Below are 17,847 nucleotides of genomic sequence, written 5' to 3'. Positions count from 1 at the left end.
TCTCCTGAGTACAGCAGCAATTAGGATTTACTTCTGGAGTTCAGTGACAGTTTGGAGCACTCGAGATGTACGTTTCAGTCCTGGATGGTTTTTTTGGTGCAAGAGACCATACTTGCTCTGCCCTGGGATCCAGCGAACAAATCAGGGCATTGGCTTTAGAGGAATATTTGTAAAAGGAAAAGGGGGAATCCAACCCACCCTTCTAAACCTGACTATACTGGTAGCATTGAACCTTCACAAGAAGGTACCTTTTCAGTTCACCCTTCCTGGCCAACTTTGAGTCTGTATTACTCCAGATGCTAGAATTGATGGTGTTCGAGGTGAGGCTTTAATCTGGTGGTAGGCTCAGTGTCCCAGTCCTGATCCAGCAAAGCACATAGCTGACTTCGGGCAGGTCTGTTCACACAGTTAAAGTCAAGTTCGTCCTTAAAATATCTGCTGGATCAGGGTCAGAGTTCTCTCAGTTGCAAAGTCAAACCTTTAGTGAGAAAACCAGAGCCATTCGTTGCATGGAGTATGTGCCTAACGGCCTTGTGAAGGAGCAACAATATTCGCTGCATCTATCTCTTGTTTTCTGTTACACATGTTACATTATTTCTGTAGATGCCTCCACCTCTGCCACTTTCCCACCCCACTATTTTCCCATGTCACTCTTAATTTTCTCTCAGAAAGGACACCCAGAGGAAAATGAATCCAACTGTGCATCACTTGTTCTTGAACAGATACTGTAGGTGAGACTGGATTGACACCTCTTCTTCCTACTGAAACATTCACCATTTGTCTGCTCTTTGTGATCATTCGTGGTTCACAGGCATGTAGGAAGCAACCACAGAAGACGTGGAGATGAGCCTGGGGAACCACAGGGGAAAAGAGCTGTCATGGAGGTGGCTCTGGACATCTGCCCATTTTGCTGTGCTTCCCTCCCCACAGCATAGATAGATGTGATTTCTGGGGTGGGACAGTACAAATGAGAATCAGCAGATCTTTGGCCATCCAAAATCCCTGGCCATCCTCATGTGTGCCAAACCCACCAGCCACACCCTCAGAGTTTAGGGCCTTGTTTTAAATATCATGAGGTTTTGAACACTGAGTGAATGTTAGGATTGGTTTTATTTGTCCAGTAACTTTTAGTCTTTGGGGTGTTTAATATTGACATGGAGTCTTTGGGGAGAGGGATTGATTTTGCTTGGCTTTGTTGTAAAGCCTTATGCATCTGGTTATGCTTAAGATGTTAGCTTTAGCTAACAACAAGCCTCCTGATAAAATTCACAAGTACTGGCAATACTGAGGACATAGACTCATCTCCTGGGCACGTTTTGTAAAATTAAGCTATTTTCATTAAAAGAACAAAGAGTAGCATGGTGATGGAGCAGCTGTCATATTTTATTACAAAACACAAATATGTGGGAAATCAATTACAGCACAAGTGCTGCACAATGCATATTTCCAGTAATCCCCCACGGCCGGGGGAAGGTAGAAGGCTGATTTGAGTGCAGGAGCAGATGGCAAGCAACTTTAGATAGCTTCACTGCCATTTTTACTCTTTCAAGTGTTTGTGCTTGTCCTTTGATCTTCAGATCTTGAGTTAAATGTGTTTCAGTTTCTTTCATTTACTGTTTTCACATTTAACTTTTCCTTTAAATAACTTTTTCTTGGTGGAGTTTGTATTAGTATGGGTTTTGTTATCTTCCATACTGAGAAATTTAAGAAGAGACACAGTTGCTGTCTTTTTTTAGTGTTGTTCACATCCAGTAAAATGTCAGCTGCATCACTGCAGACGATTTTGCCATTCACCGTGCACAGCTGTAACGATACAATGAAAAAATCCCACCTCACAAAGTTACTGAGACACTTATAGTGCATACGAAGTTGCAGTAGACTTTCTTGGAAGGTAGATACTACGGGAGTGCGATGCCATGTCCACAACAAACACCTCTGGAAATTTGGTTTCATCATTACCTATTAAATTTAACTCTTACAGTTAAGTAATTAAGCTTGCATTAGTATTCTCTGTGCATATAACATTTTTATCTCCATTTAAAATAATTTATGTTTAGAATAAAAGCATTTTGCAATGTTTTGAAGTAGAGCAGCAAAAGCAATTGTGGGGTGATCTGAATAACCACATGTGATCTGTGTCTCTGGTTTTTCTATAGCTGTCAGAAATGATAGGAACAAAAAGAAGAAGGAACCTTCAAAGCAGGAGTCCACAGAAAACTATGAAATGACAGCAGAGTTGGATGATCTCACTGAGAAGATCCGAAAAGCTCACCAGGAAACCTTCCCCTCACTCTGCCAGCTGGGAAAATACACTACGGTAAGTATGGTTTGTGACACACGTGTTCTGGATATGTCTGGATGATGTGAGTTTTGCATTGGAGGCTTCAGACATTTTTAAATAGGTGCAGAAGTAGATGCACTCCTTGCACTTCCTTAGCCATGAAAAAACACAGGTATGCATGCAAATGCAGGCTGAAGAAGAGAAGTTGCCCTTAACTGTAGGCATTACTTAGCGGTATTGTGAGAGACTGTCTGAAGGATTAATCCAGCCAAGAGACAAGCTTGGAGTCCATGAGTCAATTACATGTCATCATTCATTAGAAATTTGTTGGCTTCCAAAGACATGATCTCTGCTTGTGCGTCAGCGGATTACAACTTTGCAGGTGTAGAGAGTTCTTAAATGCTGCTTGGGTTACTGGTGACCGTCCCAAAGCTACCAAGATCAAAGAAAATACGAAATGTCTAAATAAACCAGTTTCCAAAATGCTCATTTCCAGTTTATTCCTCTTCCAGTCTAATGAAATACCACAAAACAGCAAAAACTTCTGCTGCTTTTAGAAATGAAAAATCAGCTACTCAACAAGAAGTACAGTACTGTGGGAATTTCTCCAGAGGATGAGTCAGGGAAATAATTTTTTTCTATACATATATATGTTGCTAAATACAGGGAAGGTCAGTGATATTTGTTGATTTCAGAGAGAAAATTCAATGTGAAGTTTGCAAATACAGTAATAAAAGAGATGCTAAAAAATAACTGTTAGGTAATGTCTTGTTGGTAGAGGAATGACTTTGCTGGGTCTGGTCTTGCTGTTGGTTGTAGCAGCACTGGTTGTTCCAGAGGGATGTGCAGAAGGTCCCATAGTAGTTGAGCGTGCACTCTCGCTGCTCAGACCAAGAGTTCAGGAATGGCATGGCTGGGGCAAGGAGGCACCTGCCTCCGCAGTCCTTGTCCTCCAGCCCCAGCTGGAGATCTGGGACCAAGTCCCAGAGGCCAGGTGAAATACCTCTGTCACTGGATTGATCCTTGTTTTGAGTAAATGCTCTGCTACTGAAACAAATGTTAGATTTCTCAAAGGGTGATCTAGGCAAATCCCTGTGTGGCATTGATATTCACTGTTTTAGCGAGCAGGGTGCTGTTTTATGGCATACTCACCTATTTGCAAAGTGCAAGGTTCAAAACTCTCAGGTCTAGGTGTAAGACTTTGTATTTAAGTGCAAGAAAGCAAACATATATGGTGTGATGTTAGAAAAAGGCATGTTTTTTATGTTGCTGAAGGTATTTTCACAAACATTTTTCACGTTTAATTTTGAGAGCCCTCTGCAAGCTTCTCTAGTCCTTGCCCTGCTTGGGTGAGATGTAGTCAAAACAGTCAGCGTAGGCGTGCTGGTAAATATTGCACAGGCAGACCCCCAGGGACTAGCGCAGCATGCGAGGCTGGAAGCTCGAAAGCAACCAGCTGGTGACATAACCGAAGGCAAAGCTGGAAACGGTGAGATCCATAGTGTATCTTTTCAAGGAAATTCCTGGGTTAATGCCCTCCACCCCTCCTCTCCACATATGTGGTTGCATCCTTATCTTGGAGCAAATAAAATCTTCCAAACAGGCTCTCACACTCCTGCAAACGCAAGAGTGCTTCTGAACACGTGTGGAAAAAGTCTTGCTAGTTCAAAGACAGTGAGTTTTTGCCTTGTAGAAGAGGTGGTCGTATGTAAGCAGCTGGGAGGCGTGGCCAGGCTGGTATGCATGCCAGAGTTTATTGCTCACAGGCTGCCTTGCAAATGGCCTGGCTATCCCAGAATAACAATATATCTATATACCTGCCAACATTAATGTGTTGGTACATACTTCTGTGTAACCTGTGAGTTTGAAGCTGGTGTTTTGGTACTTAGTACTGGTAATTGCCAAAGATCCTGGAGGGTTGAAAGATAAACCTGGGCACCTATATGCTGGTATTATGTATTGGATGTTTAAGTATTGTTAGTATTTTAGCTCTTGAAATGATACAAGTGGATGAAAGTTGAGAGGGTCTTGTTGCATTTCACACCCACCACTGATGCCTTCGTCCTTGGGTTCTTGCTGATCCCCATGGTGAGTTTTATGTCCCTGTTGGAATTTCAGAGCCCTTACTGATAGCATCTGGATCTAAGTAATGAACGGATGAATGTGGTCTGTCTGTGCGGCCCAAGTAGCCATGACCTGACCACACTCCCAGAGACTGGGTATCAGTCATTCGTATCTCCGACCAGATCGGACAGCTTGGGGAAAGAGATTTCTTGGTTTTGTCGTTGGTCTGTTGGAAGCGGTTGGTTGCATGTGGCTGAAGTCCTGCTGCTTTGTCATGGTTTGGTACTATACAAGTTGCAATAACAAAATTGTACTGAAAGAGTTATTTTTGACTTACCTTGATCCCTGAGACCAATACAGCTTCTTTCAACAGCTCTGTCAAAACTAATAGCAGCAGGGCTAAATACTGTCTTCTTGCTGCTTTCTCAGTCTCTGTGAAATGTGGAGTATTTAAATCTCCCATCTCAGTGGTCTGGCAACCACTCCAGCTTTTTAGGTAGGAATTCAGCATTAAGAGCTCATTTTTATGAACACTGTCTCTGCCCAGCTGTGGAAGGGACAGCATACTGCTGGGACTGGAGTAAGGGTCGTCATCATCTCCAGCTGCCCGTCAGCCCGGGAGCAGGAGAGAAGCCTTTCTTTAGAGGTGGAGGATCCAGGAGGGATCTGGGAGGTGGAAGGTGTTGGAGGAGTGCAGCTTCAGTGCTTGGACAATATCACCAGCTGCTGATCAAACAGCAGGGCTCAGGCAATAATCTTGCCTTTTGAGACACTTGAAATAGAGACCAGAAGTGAAAAACAAGGAGCACTCATCCCTTTTTCTAAATGCTGAGTCCAAGGGGAGCTAGAAGCCTATGACACTCTACTTTTCTTAGTAGTAGCAAGCTAGTAAGGATAGAAGATCACCAGAAGTTCCTGCTTTTATGCCCAATTCTGTAGGCTAGCAGTCATGAAGCATGGCATGCTCACACTGCAGAGCCTACAGATTGCTTTTGTAACCTTAGAGTTTTTTATTTAATTCTTTAAGCAAGAGCTGAGAAGTGAGTGTATTGAGTCGATGTGGATTCACTTGAATTTCATGAGCTTTGCACTTGCATACTGATAGAGACAGTGGATGGAAGAAACTGTTCTGCAAGCATGGCCCCTGTGTGCCTTCGGTTACGTGATCGTTCAGACTGATTTAAAACATGATTTTGTTTGTTGCTAAAAAGGGCAAAGAATTTTAAGAGAGTGGAGTAAAAAAGACCTTGCAGAGATACAGTAATAAAAAAATCTGTTCAGACATTTGGCTTGCATATCTGGCTCCTCTTGCTCTTGAGCACTGCAGCCTGTATTTCCCAGAGGAAAAGGTTACGTGGTGATTTTTTCCCCCATTGTGTATTTTTGCCTGTTCAAAAATTATTTTGGAGAAGCATTTTCAATTATGTTTTTTTATATCCATCTGTTCTTTAAAAAGTGTCCCTATCTGTAATAATTACCACACTTTGCATAGTTAATAAAAGTCTACTTAAAATAATGGGAGAATAGCACTCGTATTAAATTCCCTGGGTCATTTGACTTAACAGTTGCATTTGGTAGGCAGTGGCAAGTATAGTTCTGCCTATGATGAGAATCAGCAAGCTGTTTAAACGTAATGGATTTCAAAAGTCCATCATAAATAGATCTGTTTTATTACTGTCATCCAGGTAAGAGAGAGTGCCTTAGTAATTTCTCTGGAGATGTCATACTTTATAGTATAATTGAGTGTAACTATACTGCTTGTCCCTTGAGACTGGTATTATTTGTAAGTCTACAGCTGTGTAACATCCAGCCTTGTGATAAAGGGAGGGTAAAACAGAAAATAATTTTCACTCTGCGGACCTCTGCTGCAAGTTCTCCCAGGTTGCTCTTGGCTGGCTGGAAGTGGAGAGGTTTTGCGTCTTCATGGCATTTTGCTCTTTGCAAGTGCTGAGCTTAGAAATTACATGGCTATTGTTCTGTGCCATTGCAGAGGAATATATCTATCTCTCCCTATATCTATCTATCTATCTATCTATCTATCTATCTATCTATCTATCTATCTATCTATCTATCTATCTATCTATCTATCTATCTCCTGATGCTGGGACTGAGAGGAGACATGTGCTGTGGTCCTTGGTGAACTCGCCAGAGCTGGAGTGCATTGCTGCTTTTACTAAAGAGGCATAGCAAGTGTTCCTGATTAGGGCAGAGTGCCCCTGTGAGCCTTGTTTCCTTTGTAAAGTGGATTTTAAAGACAGTAGGGATTCTGCTACTGTGTATGTTTCTGCGAGTACCTCATCCCGTATTGTTAATGTGGAGATAGAGCAGCCTGCAATGAAAAAACAAAAATGATGGAAAAAATGGGATCAATTTATGTGGCAAAAATGGCTGTTTAATTGGATTTCATAGCAAGGTTGGGCTTTTCCACTGATAAAGATGCCACTAGGGTGTATTACAGTATTGTTCCACCATATGTGCACTGGTGCAAAGGCCTGAAAAACATGCAAGACTGCTCCTGGAAAAGACACCCAAAAAACACTTCAGTAAAATATTCAGGAAAAGTCATAGCGTCTGCATCTTTTTCACAGCATGGTTAGAGGAGATCCCCAGGCAAATTTAATCAGAGTTTCTGTTTCTAACATGCATTTTATTAACCCCATGTTTTATTGTTCAACCTATACATTGATATTGAGTCGGTTTTGGTTTTACATATTCAGAAATCCTGCTAAAAACCTAGCTATTTTCTGTGATGCTTGTGACTGCATTCATTACCGAATAAAACGTTAAAACTCTTTCCATTTGTAGCATCTCAAAGATAATGTGTAAACCACATTAGCTTCAATGCTGAGGAATCTGGCACCCAGCGTAATAAAACAGCCGGTTATTTTGTATTTTATTAACTGCCCCTTCTCTTCAGTTTGCATAATAGTGAGTTAGATTTACATTTGTTAAGACGGCCGTGCATTACTCTTAATAGAAGACATGTCAAACTTCCCGTTGCCGGTACTGCAGCATGATAAAGTAACCTCATATGATACTGATGAAGATTTCGTTCACACTTGCTGGTTTCATGCAACGTCTTTTTTTCCAGATGGATACCCTATTGTAAAATGATTTCCTGCTTTAGGCTCTGCTTTGTGTAGCTCTCTGCTATGCCATCTTTCTATGAACTGGATAAACTGCCTATTAAATTTAATTACAGCCTGAATGACTGCACATCTTGATCTTATTTTTCCTCCAATGTACTGTATTTCACCAAGGTCCTTGAGGATGAAATAAAATAAATCTGAAGGATGCATACTCCAGTAGCCGAAAGAAATGTTTCAAAGGGCATTACAATGACTGTTAACCCATTAGTTTTAGACCATTTTGAAGGCAATTCTTTAGGTTTAGGATTATAAAGACATTTTCTCCTATCTTTTCTTCTGTCATTTAAAAAAAATCAAAACAAAACAGAGGAAGTTCCCAGCATAAAAATTCAAATAATAATTATGAAGTTAATTTCTTATCCCTTAAAAAGAGAGGGAGCAGGAAAGAGCACATATGGACCTTCAAACTGTTCAGCATGGTTAGCATTTCTTTTTTACAGTAAGGGCCTAATGTAAATATTACTGGCTTGAATCTCCACCCTGTTGCAGGTGAGCGTGAGTGTCAGGCTGGCGACACCCTTGGGACCCGTCAGGGCTTTCCCCTCCCTGCCTGCATAGGCAGCCCTGGGAGGGGGTGACAGAACATCACAGCCAAGCTGAGCTCACCCTACGTCCCCTCATCGACCTCTTCAGGCCCTGTGTCCTTTCCATGAACCGAAGAAAACTGATAAGCTGATGGCTTCAAAGGTTTCCAAGGAGGTGGATGTCCTCACCATCAGCAGTGATGGTGACAGGGTCACTAGAGATGTTTCCTCCAAGAAAGTGCAATCTGTGTAAATTGAATGCTTTGCCATGGCTATTTATCTGCCATAGGTGGAGACTCCTCTCATTGAACTTAAATTTTAAAGTTAATTTGATGTTTTAACTAAGCAGCTAAGACTGAGGCAGCTGATCACATTGGCTTCCCTTGCAGCTGGGGAGAAAGCCACCATCTGAGGGGATTTTCCCTTACCTGCCTTAAGTACCTATTTGGAGTGGGTGGGCCTTTTTATAGAGATGCCTCTCTCCTGGTTAGCCAACAAGCTCATATGAGACATAGGAGAGACAAACTCCACCTTTGGTTTTCTGTGATTGCAGCTCAGCACCTTTTGCAAATTCATTACCAGCATATTTTTTACATGTAAAATTCCTCTGGCAGTGAAGAGGAGATCGCCCAGATGCTGAAGGCAGCTGCAGTGCACACTAAACTTGGCGGCTCATGATGTATTGGTGGGGGGACCGTCATGCTGGCTGCATCCTAAGCAGCATTGGATCAAATGCTGGCAAAATGGGAATATGCTGCATGCTAGGGAAGGAGGAGAGGGGCCTTAGGTATTTCAGAGCTCTGTCGTTACCCATTTCTCATCACCCCACAGGAATCACGTGTGGGTTGGAAAAGCTGACCAGATCTCCCCATGACACCATCTTTTGTTGGACTAACATCAAATAGATCACAGTGACTTTTGAGTCAGATGGTTCCTGGCTGACATGTGTAACTTTTTCAAGGATTAAGTGGTCTCAACACAAATTTGCTACACGTCCTAGGAAATTACAAACTTTTCAATTAAGATACAGGAATATATGAAAACAGTTTCAGAAAGATGCAGCCTGAATGTCCTTGTAACACTTCAAACAGTATGGTATGTGTTGGATGCACCGACAAATACGCATGTAGTGCACATGGTGTTTTTCTTAACATTGTGTAAAAAAATTCTCTTTAATTCATGGGAGACTGTAGCTTGAGAAAGCTGTAAAACTCTTACAGAGCCACAGAGCAGATAAATTAAGTAGAACTAATTTGCTAAGACCTTAACTATGTGAAACTGTGTTCCAAATATTGTGCTGCTTTTTCCATATGAGCACCTGATATTCTTGTTCCACTGTTCATTTATATTTTCTGGGGTACAACTGTAAAGTGTCTCTCTCAATGCACTTCTTATATAATGGCAAGGAAGAATAATGATAGTAGCATTTGGAAATGCTTAAGTTCATTTGTATTCCTTGTACAGATGGCCTCTGCAATCATAAGTAACAGAGAAATATCCAAGGAATTTTCAGGCGATTAATCCAAGTTTAAAACCAGCATCATCCCAACAGCAAGCTGCAGAAAATGCCTGGAATGTTAATAGAAAGTACTTCTGGAAGCAATACTTGGTTATTGTTTCTTTCCCTTGAAAACCATTTACTGAAAGGGACGTTGTTGATTTATGGTGCCTTCTGTCTGTCTTTCCAGAACTCCAGCGCAGATCATCGGGTTCGACTGGACCTTGGGCTCTGGGACAAATTCAGTGAACTTGCAACAAAGTGCATTATTAAAATAGTGGAATTTGCAAAGCGATTGCCAGGCTTTACAAGTTTGACCATTGCAGACCAGATAACTCTACTTAAAGCAGCCTGCCTGGATATACTGGTATGTACTTTTAATATCATTGTTATGCTACTAATGTATCTTCAGTTGCTCTTTTTACAGTAATTGACAGCAAGAGGGGGTCAAATACTGCCCCGGCCTAATGGTTGCAAACTTGAACTCGCCAGGTAGTCTGGTACGGTCATGAGTGGACTCCAGCATGTCTACATACGTGTGTTACATGGGATGATCATACTTTTCAAAATAAGTCCTTACAGTTTGTGAATTTCAGTATAATTGCAAGAGGGGTATGTTTTGGTGTTGTGGCACTAGCTTCAAATATGTGCAGCTTTGGGAAAACTTCCTTATTGTTAACACCAAAGAGAGATCTGTTTCTCTTTCCTTCCTCCTCCCTCCAAAACATAATGCTCTCTATAAAGGATGCCTAGAAAGCCAGTCCACTGTATAATGTTTTAGGAATGTGCTGTACCTGTGGTCATGAGGTAATTCAAGGAACAAGATACAAATCTTCAGAGTGAGGTTTTTTGCAGGTTGTAGAGGGGAAACTGATGCGGTTGGAGCCTGGAGCATGCAGATCCCCCTGCTTTCCAGGCACCTGTGGAAGTGGACACTGTGGTGGACTCTGTACAGATTTTAATGCAATTTTAAATAGGCAAGTGGAGCCCTCTGGGATCTCAGCATTTCTTTATCAAGACCATAGAGTCTTCAGGCTTTTAGTGGCAAATATGCTTCTTATTATCAGTCATAACAATAACTTTCAGTAAAACAGTTAGTATTTGCAGCGTGTTTTAAACGTATTTTAAATGTTTTCTTCTGAGCACAAACCTTCAGGTCTTCATTGAGGCAAGCATGGCCAAGAAGCCCGTTGTTGGATGGCTACTGTAGATATATTATTTGGCATGACACAGGAGTTTAAACTAGGGAATTTGAAGTAATTAATGTTGGAATTTCTAAAAGCGCATTGCTTCAAACAGGATCATATTGAGGAGGACATTAACTGCTGTGACCTTTTCCTCTTGTTTTGTCAAAAGCTGTTTTGAAGAATTGCATCTAGAGGACGTTGATGAAGGAGGGAGAGGGGAAGAGATATCGTTCCATGCCCTATAAAAAAGGGAAGGTTGAGGTTGCCCTGCCATGCTCGAGAGTCACCTCTCATTGTCCCCTTCATCCAGGCACTCATTCAGACTTGGCCATCTCATGTTACTGTGTGTGGTCCCTCCGCGGGGCAGGGCCATTCGTTACCAATTGCGCGCCTGTCGTCACCAGCTCTGTCCTGATAAGACACAGTTACGTTCCCCTTACACTGACAGGCACACAGTAATTGATAAACTGTGGCGTTGCCTCAAGTGTGTTCTGCCAGACAGGAATTGCTTTTGTAACCAGTAACAAGTGGTTAATACAGAAACTACCCAAAAATGGTGGGGAGGAGTCAGGATATAGCAAGAATCTGCACATTGAAGCTCTTTACCCCTAAAACTTCAGCCCTTAAGCTGCCGCCCTCTATTTCTTGCTGCCATGCCCTGTCTCTGTAGCTGCTGGAAAAAACCATACCCTAATTCTTTAATTGCTCAGGATTCCCCAAGCTCCTGGTGTTCTTTGTTGGGGTGTGTAGTGGGAACTTACCCCGGGAGCATGCAGAGCTGTTGCATGGGGTCCCCCCAGCAGCTTTGCTCACTGCTTGTGTTGCCAGCACTGACTAGGCAATATCAAGTATTTAGGGGTAGCCTGTCTGTTAGCAGTTTTATCTGAAGTGCCTAGATAAAGGCACTTCACAGCCTTTGATCAAAGTGACTAAATAAAAGCCTAGTTGCCAGATTAGAAAAAGAATAATGATGCAGGTGGTAAATGGTGACTTTATTTCAACTACTTAATGGATAGAAAGGATTGATTCTTTAATACATTTCACCACTTTTACTTTGTGGCCATGTGGCAACCTTCAAGCTCTAGTTATAAACTTTATTGAGACCTGTCATTCCCGATCACCTACTCGTTCTCTTTTTTATTTTTCACGAAGCCAGAGGGTGACACATCTGAGCAAGCAGGGCGTAGTGAGTGCCATAGCTAGCCATAGCAGGGAGGAGCTGAGGCTTTTCCAAAAACAGGAGCAGGTAAGAAATGGTTGCCACGAAGAGTCCTAACTTTCCTGCACGACATTTACACAAGCTTTATGTGACTATTTTATGTGCTGCTAAAAAAGAAAAAGGGATAATTACCACAAGCACAGTGATGCGTAGTGCGCACGCTGTCTGTGAAATGCCCATATCCATTAAACCCACATCACCTGCACATAATTGGAATTGCAGTGCAGCTCTGTATCTTTATTTAAGCTAAACTTCAGTACTTGGAGCAGCGTTTTAATAGCACGTATTTCCTGACACACACACACACACACACACACACACCCCCGCCCCCAGCAAGCTAGTTCTCCTAATTATGAGTGTTTTGAACGTTCTGTTTTGTTGCGCACTGAGGTGCGGTTGGTGGGAGCACCGTTTTCCATCCTGCTGCGTGAGCCCGCGCTGCTGGGCCTGCCCATGGGCTACCATGCGAGTACTGCCGAGTGTGCGCTCGCGATCCTGCTGCTGTGAAATCCCCTGGACGTGTCCCTGGAGCCGTGGCACTGGGGACGATCAGTGTGGGGCTCCCAGCCCAGCCAGGTGGGGTGGCCGGGCTCCCCCCGCCAGCAGGACCCCAGCTCACTGCTGCCCACCCAGCAGCACCATCTCTGGGCTATAGGGAGTCTTAAGCATTTATAGACCCTGCTGAGGGCTCTGCTCAGTTGGTTCCTGTGGCTGTGGATGCTTAAACTCCCTGACAGGCTGATGAAGGAAATGGTGCCAGGAGCTCAGTAAACTCCACTGGGTATGTGCCAAGGAATTGTTTTATATACAAACAAGCAAAACCTCTGGAAGGGAAATAACATCAAGCCTCACAAGGCAGCTGAAGGCGCCGGTTGAGGATGGTGGAATTTATATCTCCTCTGGTGCCAAAAGTCTCAGGGATAAATATTACTAAAATTCAGTCAGTAGCCCTTGTAAAAGCGAGTGCTTCTGTCTGCTGGTACGCTGGCCCGGCAGCGGTCGAACATCCCCAGCCTCGCTGAGCCCTGGCAGATTGAATGCGGAAAGAGTCCAGAGTCCAGCCTGTCTTAAATCCAGTGGATAAAAACCTGAGACGTCCTTAAACGCTAATCCTTAATAATGTCATTTTTGCTTTCTGTTGTAAAACCCTGCACGTTAATGCTTGGAAGGCATTTGTGTGTGTGGAACAACGCTTGCTGATGGGGTATGGCAGCACCATGGAGATTTGTTCATTGTTTCAGAGTCACCTGCTTGGGTTTCTCCTCCCGGGAAACTATCCCAGCCAGGAAGGTAGCTAGCATCTAACAACAGGATTTCTTAAAAAAAAAACCCCAACAGCTTGCCTTATCCAATCTGTTTAAAATGAGTAACAATTCTATGGTAGCAACAGTTTTGTAAATGCAACTTTCTGGATGTTTTTGGTTTTGTGTAACCCATAGGGGTTTTGCTTTGCACTTTGTAACCGGCTCTTAGGAACCCCAGATGCTTTAAGATATAAATATCCTTAAAACAAAGGGTCCTTTATTCATGGGCAAAAACATTATTTATGGCTGCAAGTGTTATTTAAGAGCAGAGTGACAACTAAAATACTTGGCTTGGTTGAAAAATCTAAACAACATTGAGGACGTTTAGGAGGATGTCTTCTAGACAGCGGTTCAGTTTAAAATGGAGAAAGAAACCGTGATTTCTTATTTTGAAGTGCTGACATTTCCCATATGTTCTTCAGTGAATATGAGCTTGAAATCAGCTTCACTTTGACACTGGAAGTTTGCCCGAGAAAGGTTTAGCAGCGGATCTGCAATATCCATGGCGTTTCTCAGATCTTGATGAAGGACACAATTTTTTTAAAAAAAGAAACATTTCAAATGATCTGTCTCAGAGTTTAATAACAGCGTGTTGTGGGATAATGTCGAAGGAATGCAGGAGAAACCTGAGACCCAATTGCTGCAGTCAAGCAAAGCGCATTGCAGAAGACACATAGTTGAGCTTCAGCTGTGCCAGTGCCCAGCAGAGCCACTGCAGGCTCCTCCAGTTGGCGGCTGGCACAGCATCATTTAGGTATGAAATCCTGAAGTCTGCCTTTTGCAAAAAGCCGTCCTACTTACTGCCTAAGCCTGGAAGTAGCTAAATTCCACAGGACTTTTATGTTTTAATTACAAATTTTGCAGGGCCCCTGGAGGTCTCTTTCTGTGCATGCCCACAGGGGCTCTAGGCTGAGTAATCTAACCCCAAATTCTTTCCCGATGAGGATCCAGCCTGGAAGTGTTCCTCTGCGTTAGCCCTGGGGGGGTGGTGATCTGGTAGGCCTTTGCTGAGCACCCCTGGCACACACCCCCAAACGGAGTGGGGCTTATGGCACGGGGGGTGAGGACAGAGAGCTTTGCAGCGAGGGAGCCAGCAGCCCATTGTGTGGCAGGAGGCGTGTGTTCGGCCTCTGTGTTGTTTGGGATGACCACTCCGGGGCACCCCAGTCCCTCCAGGCCAGTATCCAGACTTGCCCTCGGAGGGAGGATGCGGGGGAACTGTATCTGCCAGCTCTGCTTGGGCAGCTGCAGGCAGCCTTCGGCAAACACCACGGTGTTGCCCAATTTAGCTCCAAGTCCTGCTCCGCTTAATTTGTTGGGCTGGGAATCCTGAGGGTGTGGAGGGAGGAACTCTCGTTGCTAAGGCTCATCAATTAAAATAGCATTGGAATAAGAGGGGCTGCCTTTCTCCCCAGCTGAGCTAAGGGAAAATCAATACCACTTAAGAAGTACAGAGCCTTATTCCTCCAAAAGTTGGATACCTGATCATCAGAGGCCGTGTACCCTTACTGGAAGGCAACTACTGTTACGTGCAGGCTTCAGGTGGGAGGAGCTGCACTCCAGTTTCTGTTGCATGCCATTAGAGAAGTAAACCAAGTAGCTCTTGGGTTTCCCAATAAATACACAAAGTTTTCAAACCTTGCTTTTCTTGAAAACAACAAACTCTGCATGTTTCTTCTCCTTTCTATACAACCCTTTTAATGATCTAAAAGGATAACCAACAGCAAACTTAAGGGGAGAGAACTGCCAGTGGTTACTGGCAGCACAGAATATGGTAAACATACTGTCTCATATTGACAGGGTGCCACGCTTTATAATGTTAATTTCTGCCAATAATCCTGAAATACATTTTGGCTATTACATAAAACCTTTGGAGTTACTAGCAGCGTTTTAGGATCACTTATATTAGTGGGGAATTTGTGGTCAGTGAAGAATTTGAGTGTCGTGCATTTGTATTTGTGCCTCTCTTGGTCATTGATTCAAGTAATTTCAAGAGCTTATTCTAATTCAGGGGTAGGGGAATGATGTGAAACATGCCTGTCCAACCACACAGAGTCGCAGTGCTTCAATGTATACCCACAATGTGAGATAAGATTATTGCTGAGAAAGAAAATAGTTGAAGAGCCTTTTGCAGAAATACACCCTATTAAGTCTCTTACCAAGGAATTTAAGAAGAGAAATAAAAGCTTCCCTGTAGGTCTCTTACATGCCATGTCCTCATTCTCCTCCCTGCTTATTTGGAGCAGTGTTGCCAGGCAAAGATGAAAGTGGGAGAACCAAGCCCAGACTGGTCAGCTGCCAAGTGCTGGGGCCTCTGACTCAGAGCTTCGGCAGCTATAGGAATAATTAAAATTCTCCCTGTGCTCACTTACATTCGTGTAAATCTTTTCTGTTGAATCTTTAAAACCAAGTAGGATGGCTGTATGGGAAATAAATACAGTCAAGCCCTGAAAAAATACAGCTGTAGTCTTAGCTCAGCTAATCAGCTAGACTTCTGCGAGGTTTTTAGTTTAGTTTAGGGATAAGCCTTCTCCCACCTCTGATTATTTTAAACATTAAGCATTGATATATATATAACAAATATGTCAATGTGATGGACATCTCTTTTATTTGATCCTTGAGGCAGTGTTCGTTAATAGCAGCTGTACAAATGAGCCCGCGCCATACAGAGTCTGTCATGGGACACATCCTGGATTTGCTTGGAGAGGCAAAAGCATTCACGCATTCGCCTGCTCTGGCCGTGCTGCCACCTCCGCTGTGACAGCACTCTTGACGCTGCGGTTACCCCGGAGGCATTTACTAACAAAATGCAGAGCATTCTCGGTGTTTTATTCATGTGCTTTGCATTCCTCTGTGTCCAGTTAGAGGTGTGAATCCCCATCCTCCCCTCGAACGCTCTTTCATCTGGGGTCAGTGCTGGGTGGCTGTCGGCATACAAGCAAACTTGCCAAAACCAACACTGCCTGGGCTTGGGCAGGAGTGAATGACACCATCAGCAGCAGGAAAATACGCTCTGCACCAGGCAGGCAGGGTACGCACCCTTACCAGCACTGCCCAGGGCTGGGGAGGGGCAGCGCCAGAGCCTCGAGGAAGGCAGGAGGCCAACGGGCTGGTCAGGAGGTTCAGTGTTAGAGCACGTGGAAGGAACAACAACCATTAAAGAAGAAAAGCTGGACCAGCTCCTCAGGCTTCTGGCCAGGCTGCCGGCAGCCCCACGCACTACCGTATGGAGGTTCAAATTTGATAATCTGCTCAGGAGCGAGCTCCCAGGCTGGCAAGACAAGCAGCACTCTGTGGAGACTGTAACTGCAGCTGCTGGGGAGATGGAGGGCTTTGCCTTGCTCTCTAGGGAGCACTCACACAGGGGTTGTGTTCATAGTGGTGTTTTCATAGAATCACAGAATAGTTTGAGTTCGATGGGACCTTAAAGATCGTCTAGTTCCAACCCCCCGCCTGTCTGCTGTCACAGAAGAAAGGAAGGCACCCCAAAGCACAAGTTATGTTCTGCCTCTTTCACCAACTCACAGCTGTCCGCACTCACTCACACGAGATACTGCAGAGACACAACCAAGAGAAGCGCTGTCATGCAAAACTGATCCCCAAAATCAGTGTGTGGTGAGGTATTTTTGTGATCTTGCTGGATCAGATCAGCAGTGCAATAGCGTTTTATAGTTAGGTCATATAGCATACTAATTTAAGAGTGATTTATGTGAATATTATGGTAATGTTGGTGACTTAAGTGGTGAGAATTGCATAAAAGTTTTGATTATTTCATGACTAGGGGAAAAAATTCTGTTCTTATATTCCTGTTCTAAAAAATACCCATAGTCAATTGAGTATATTTATGCTGTACCAGAGAAATTTTGTGCTACTAGAACTAAAAAAACTGGAGTTTGATTTCAGATTGTTTTGGCATGACTGTGTACTGCAGTTCCTTGGGTCATTTGGTTGCATCGAGAAAGTGCAACAAACCTCTCATGGATTGAATTCGTCAGGTTTTTTTTTCTTTTGTCCTTCCACAGATCCTTAGAATTTGCACAAGATACACACCAGAACAAGACACCATGACCTTTTCAGATGGCCTTACCCTAAACCGAACTCAGATGCACAACGCCGGATTTGGCCCACTGACTGATCTCGTGTTCACATTTGCCAACCAGCTCCTGCCTTTGGAAATGGATGATACAGAAACAGGTCTCCTCAGTGCCATCTGCTTAATCTGTGGAGGTATCGTACAGCACAAACTTGGATGCGTTTGAAAAGGACAGATGCGATAAGATCTTCATTTATGTTTTACTTGTTTTGCTTTCCTGTATGAAAACACACATATAAAAAAATACAGATATTTAAAATATTATTATGTATGTTATGTAAATCACTTAACACTAAAGGTTTTTTTTCCACTGGTGATAGTAACTGGCTTTATTATTTATGCTTTTTTAGATTAATTGAAACATTCTGTCAAGCAACTGGTACTATTATTTGCCCGATAAAGGACTATAGGATATATCCTGCCGCATTTTTTTTATAAGCAGTATATGGGTACCTGTATGTGTGACCTTTGTTAAGGCAAGATGCCTGTTATGCAGCTTTTACTCATAAATATAATTGCATGCATATG

General features: G+C 43.2%; 1 protein-coding gene across 2 annotated transcripts in view; it reads left to right on the top strand.

The window, feature by feature from the left end:
* Positions 1 to 17,847, top strand: part of RARB (retinoic acid receptor beta) — a 319,544-nt gene that overhangs the window by 295,167 nt on the left and 6,530 nt on the right. For both annotated transcript variants that reach the window (XM_074861024.1, XM_074861028.1), the window contains 3 exons: positions 2,157 to 2,317; positions 9,707 to 9,883; positions 17,249 to 17,453. In XM_074861024.1, the coding sequence (XP_074717125.1) occupies positions 2,157 to 2,317; positions 9,707 to 9,883; positions 17,249 to 17,453 (543 nt within the window). The remainder of the gene's footprint in view (positions 1 to 2,156; positions 2,318 to 9,706; positions 9,884 to 17,248; positions 17,454 to 17,847) is intronic.

Source organism: Strix uralensis, chromosome 1 (assembly GCF_047716275.1).
Source record: "Strix uralensis isolate ZFMK-TIS-50842 chromosome 1, bStrUra1, whole genome shotgun sequence".
NCBI classification, from domain to species: Eukaryota; Metazoa; Chordata; class Aves; order Strigiformes; family Strigidae; genus Strix; species Strix uralensis.
Note: the sequence above shows the minus strand (reverse complement) of the source record. Positions and strands in the feature narration are given on the sequence as shown.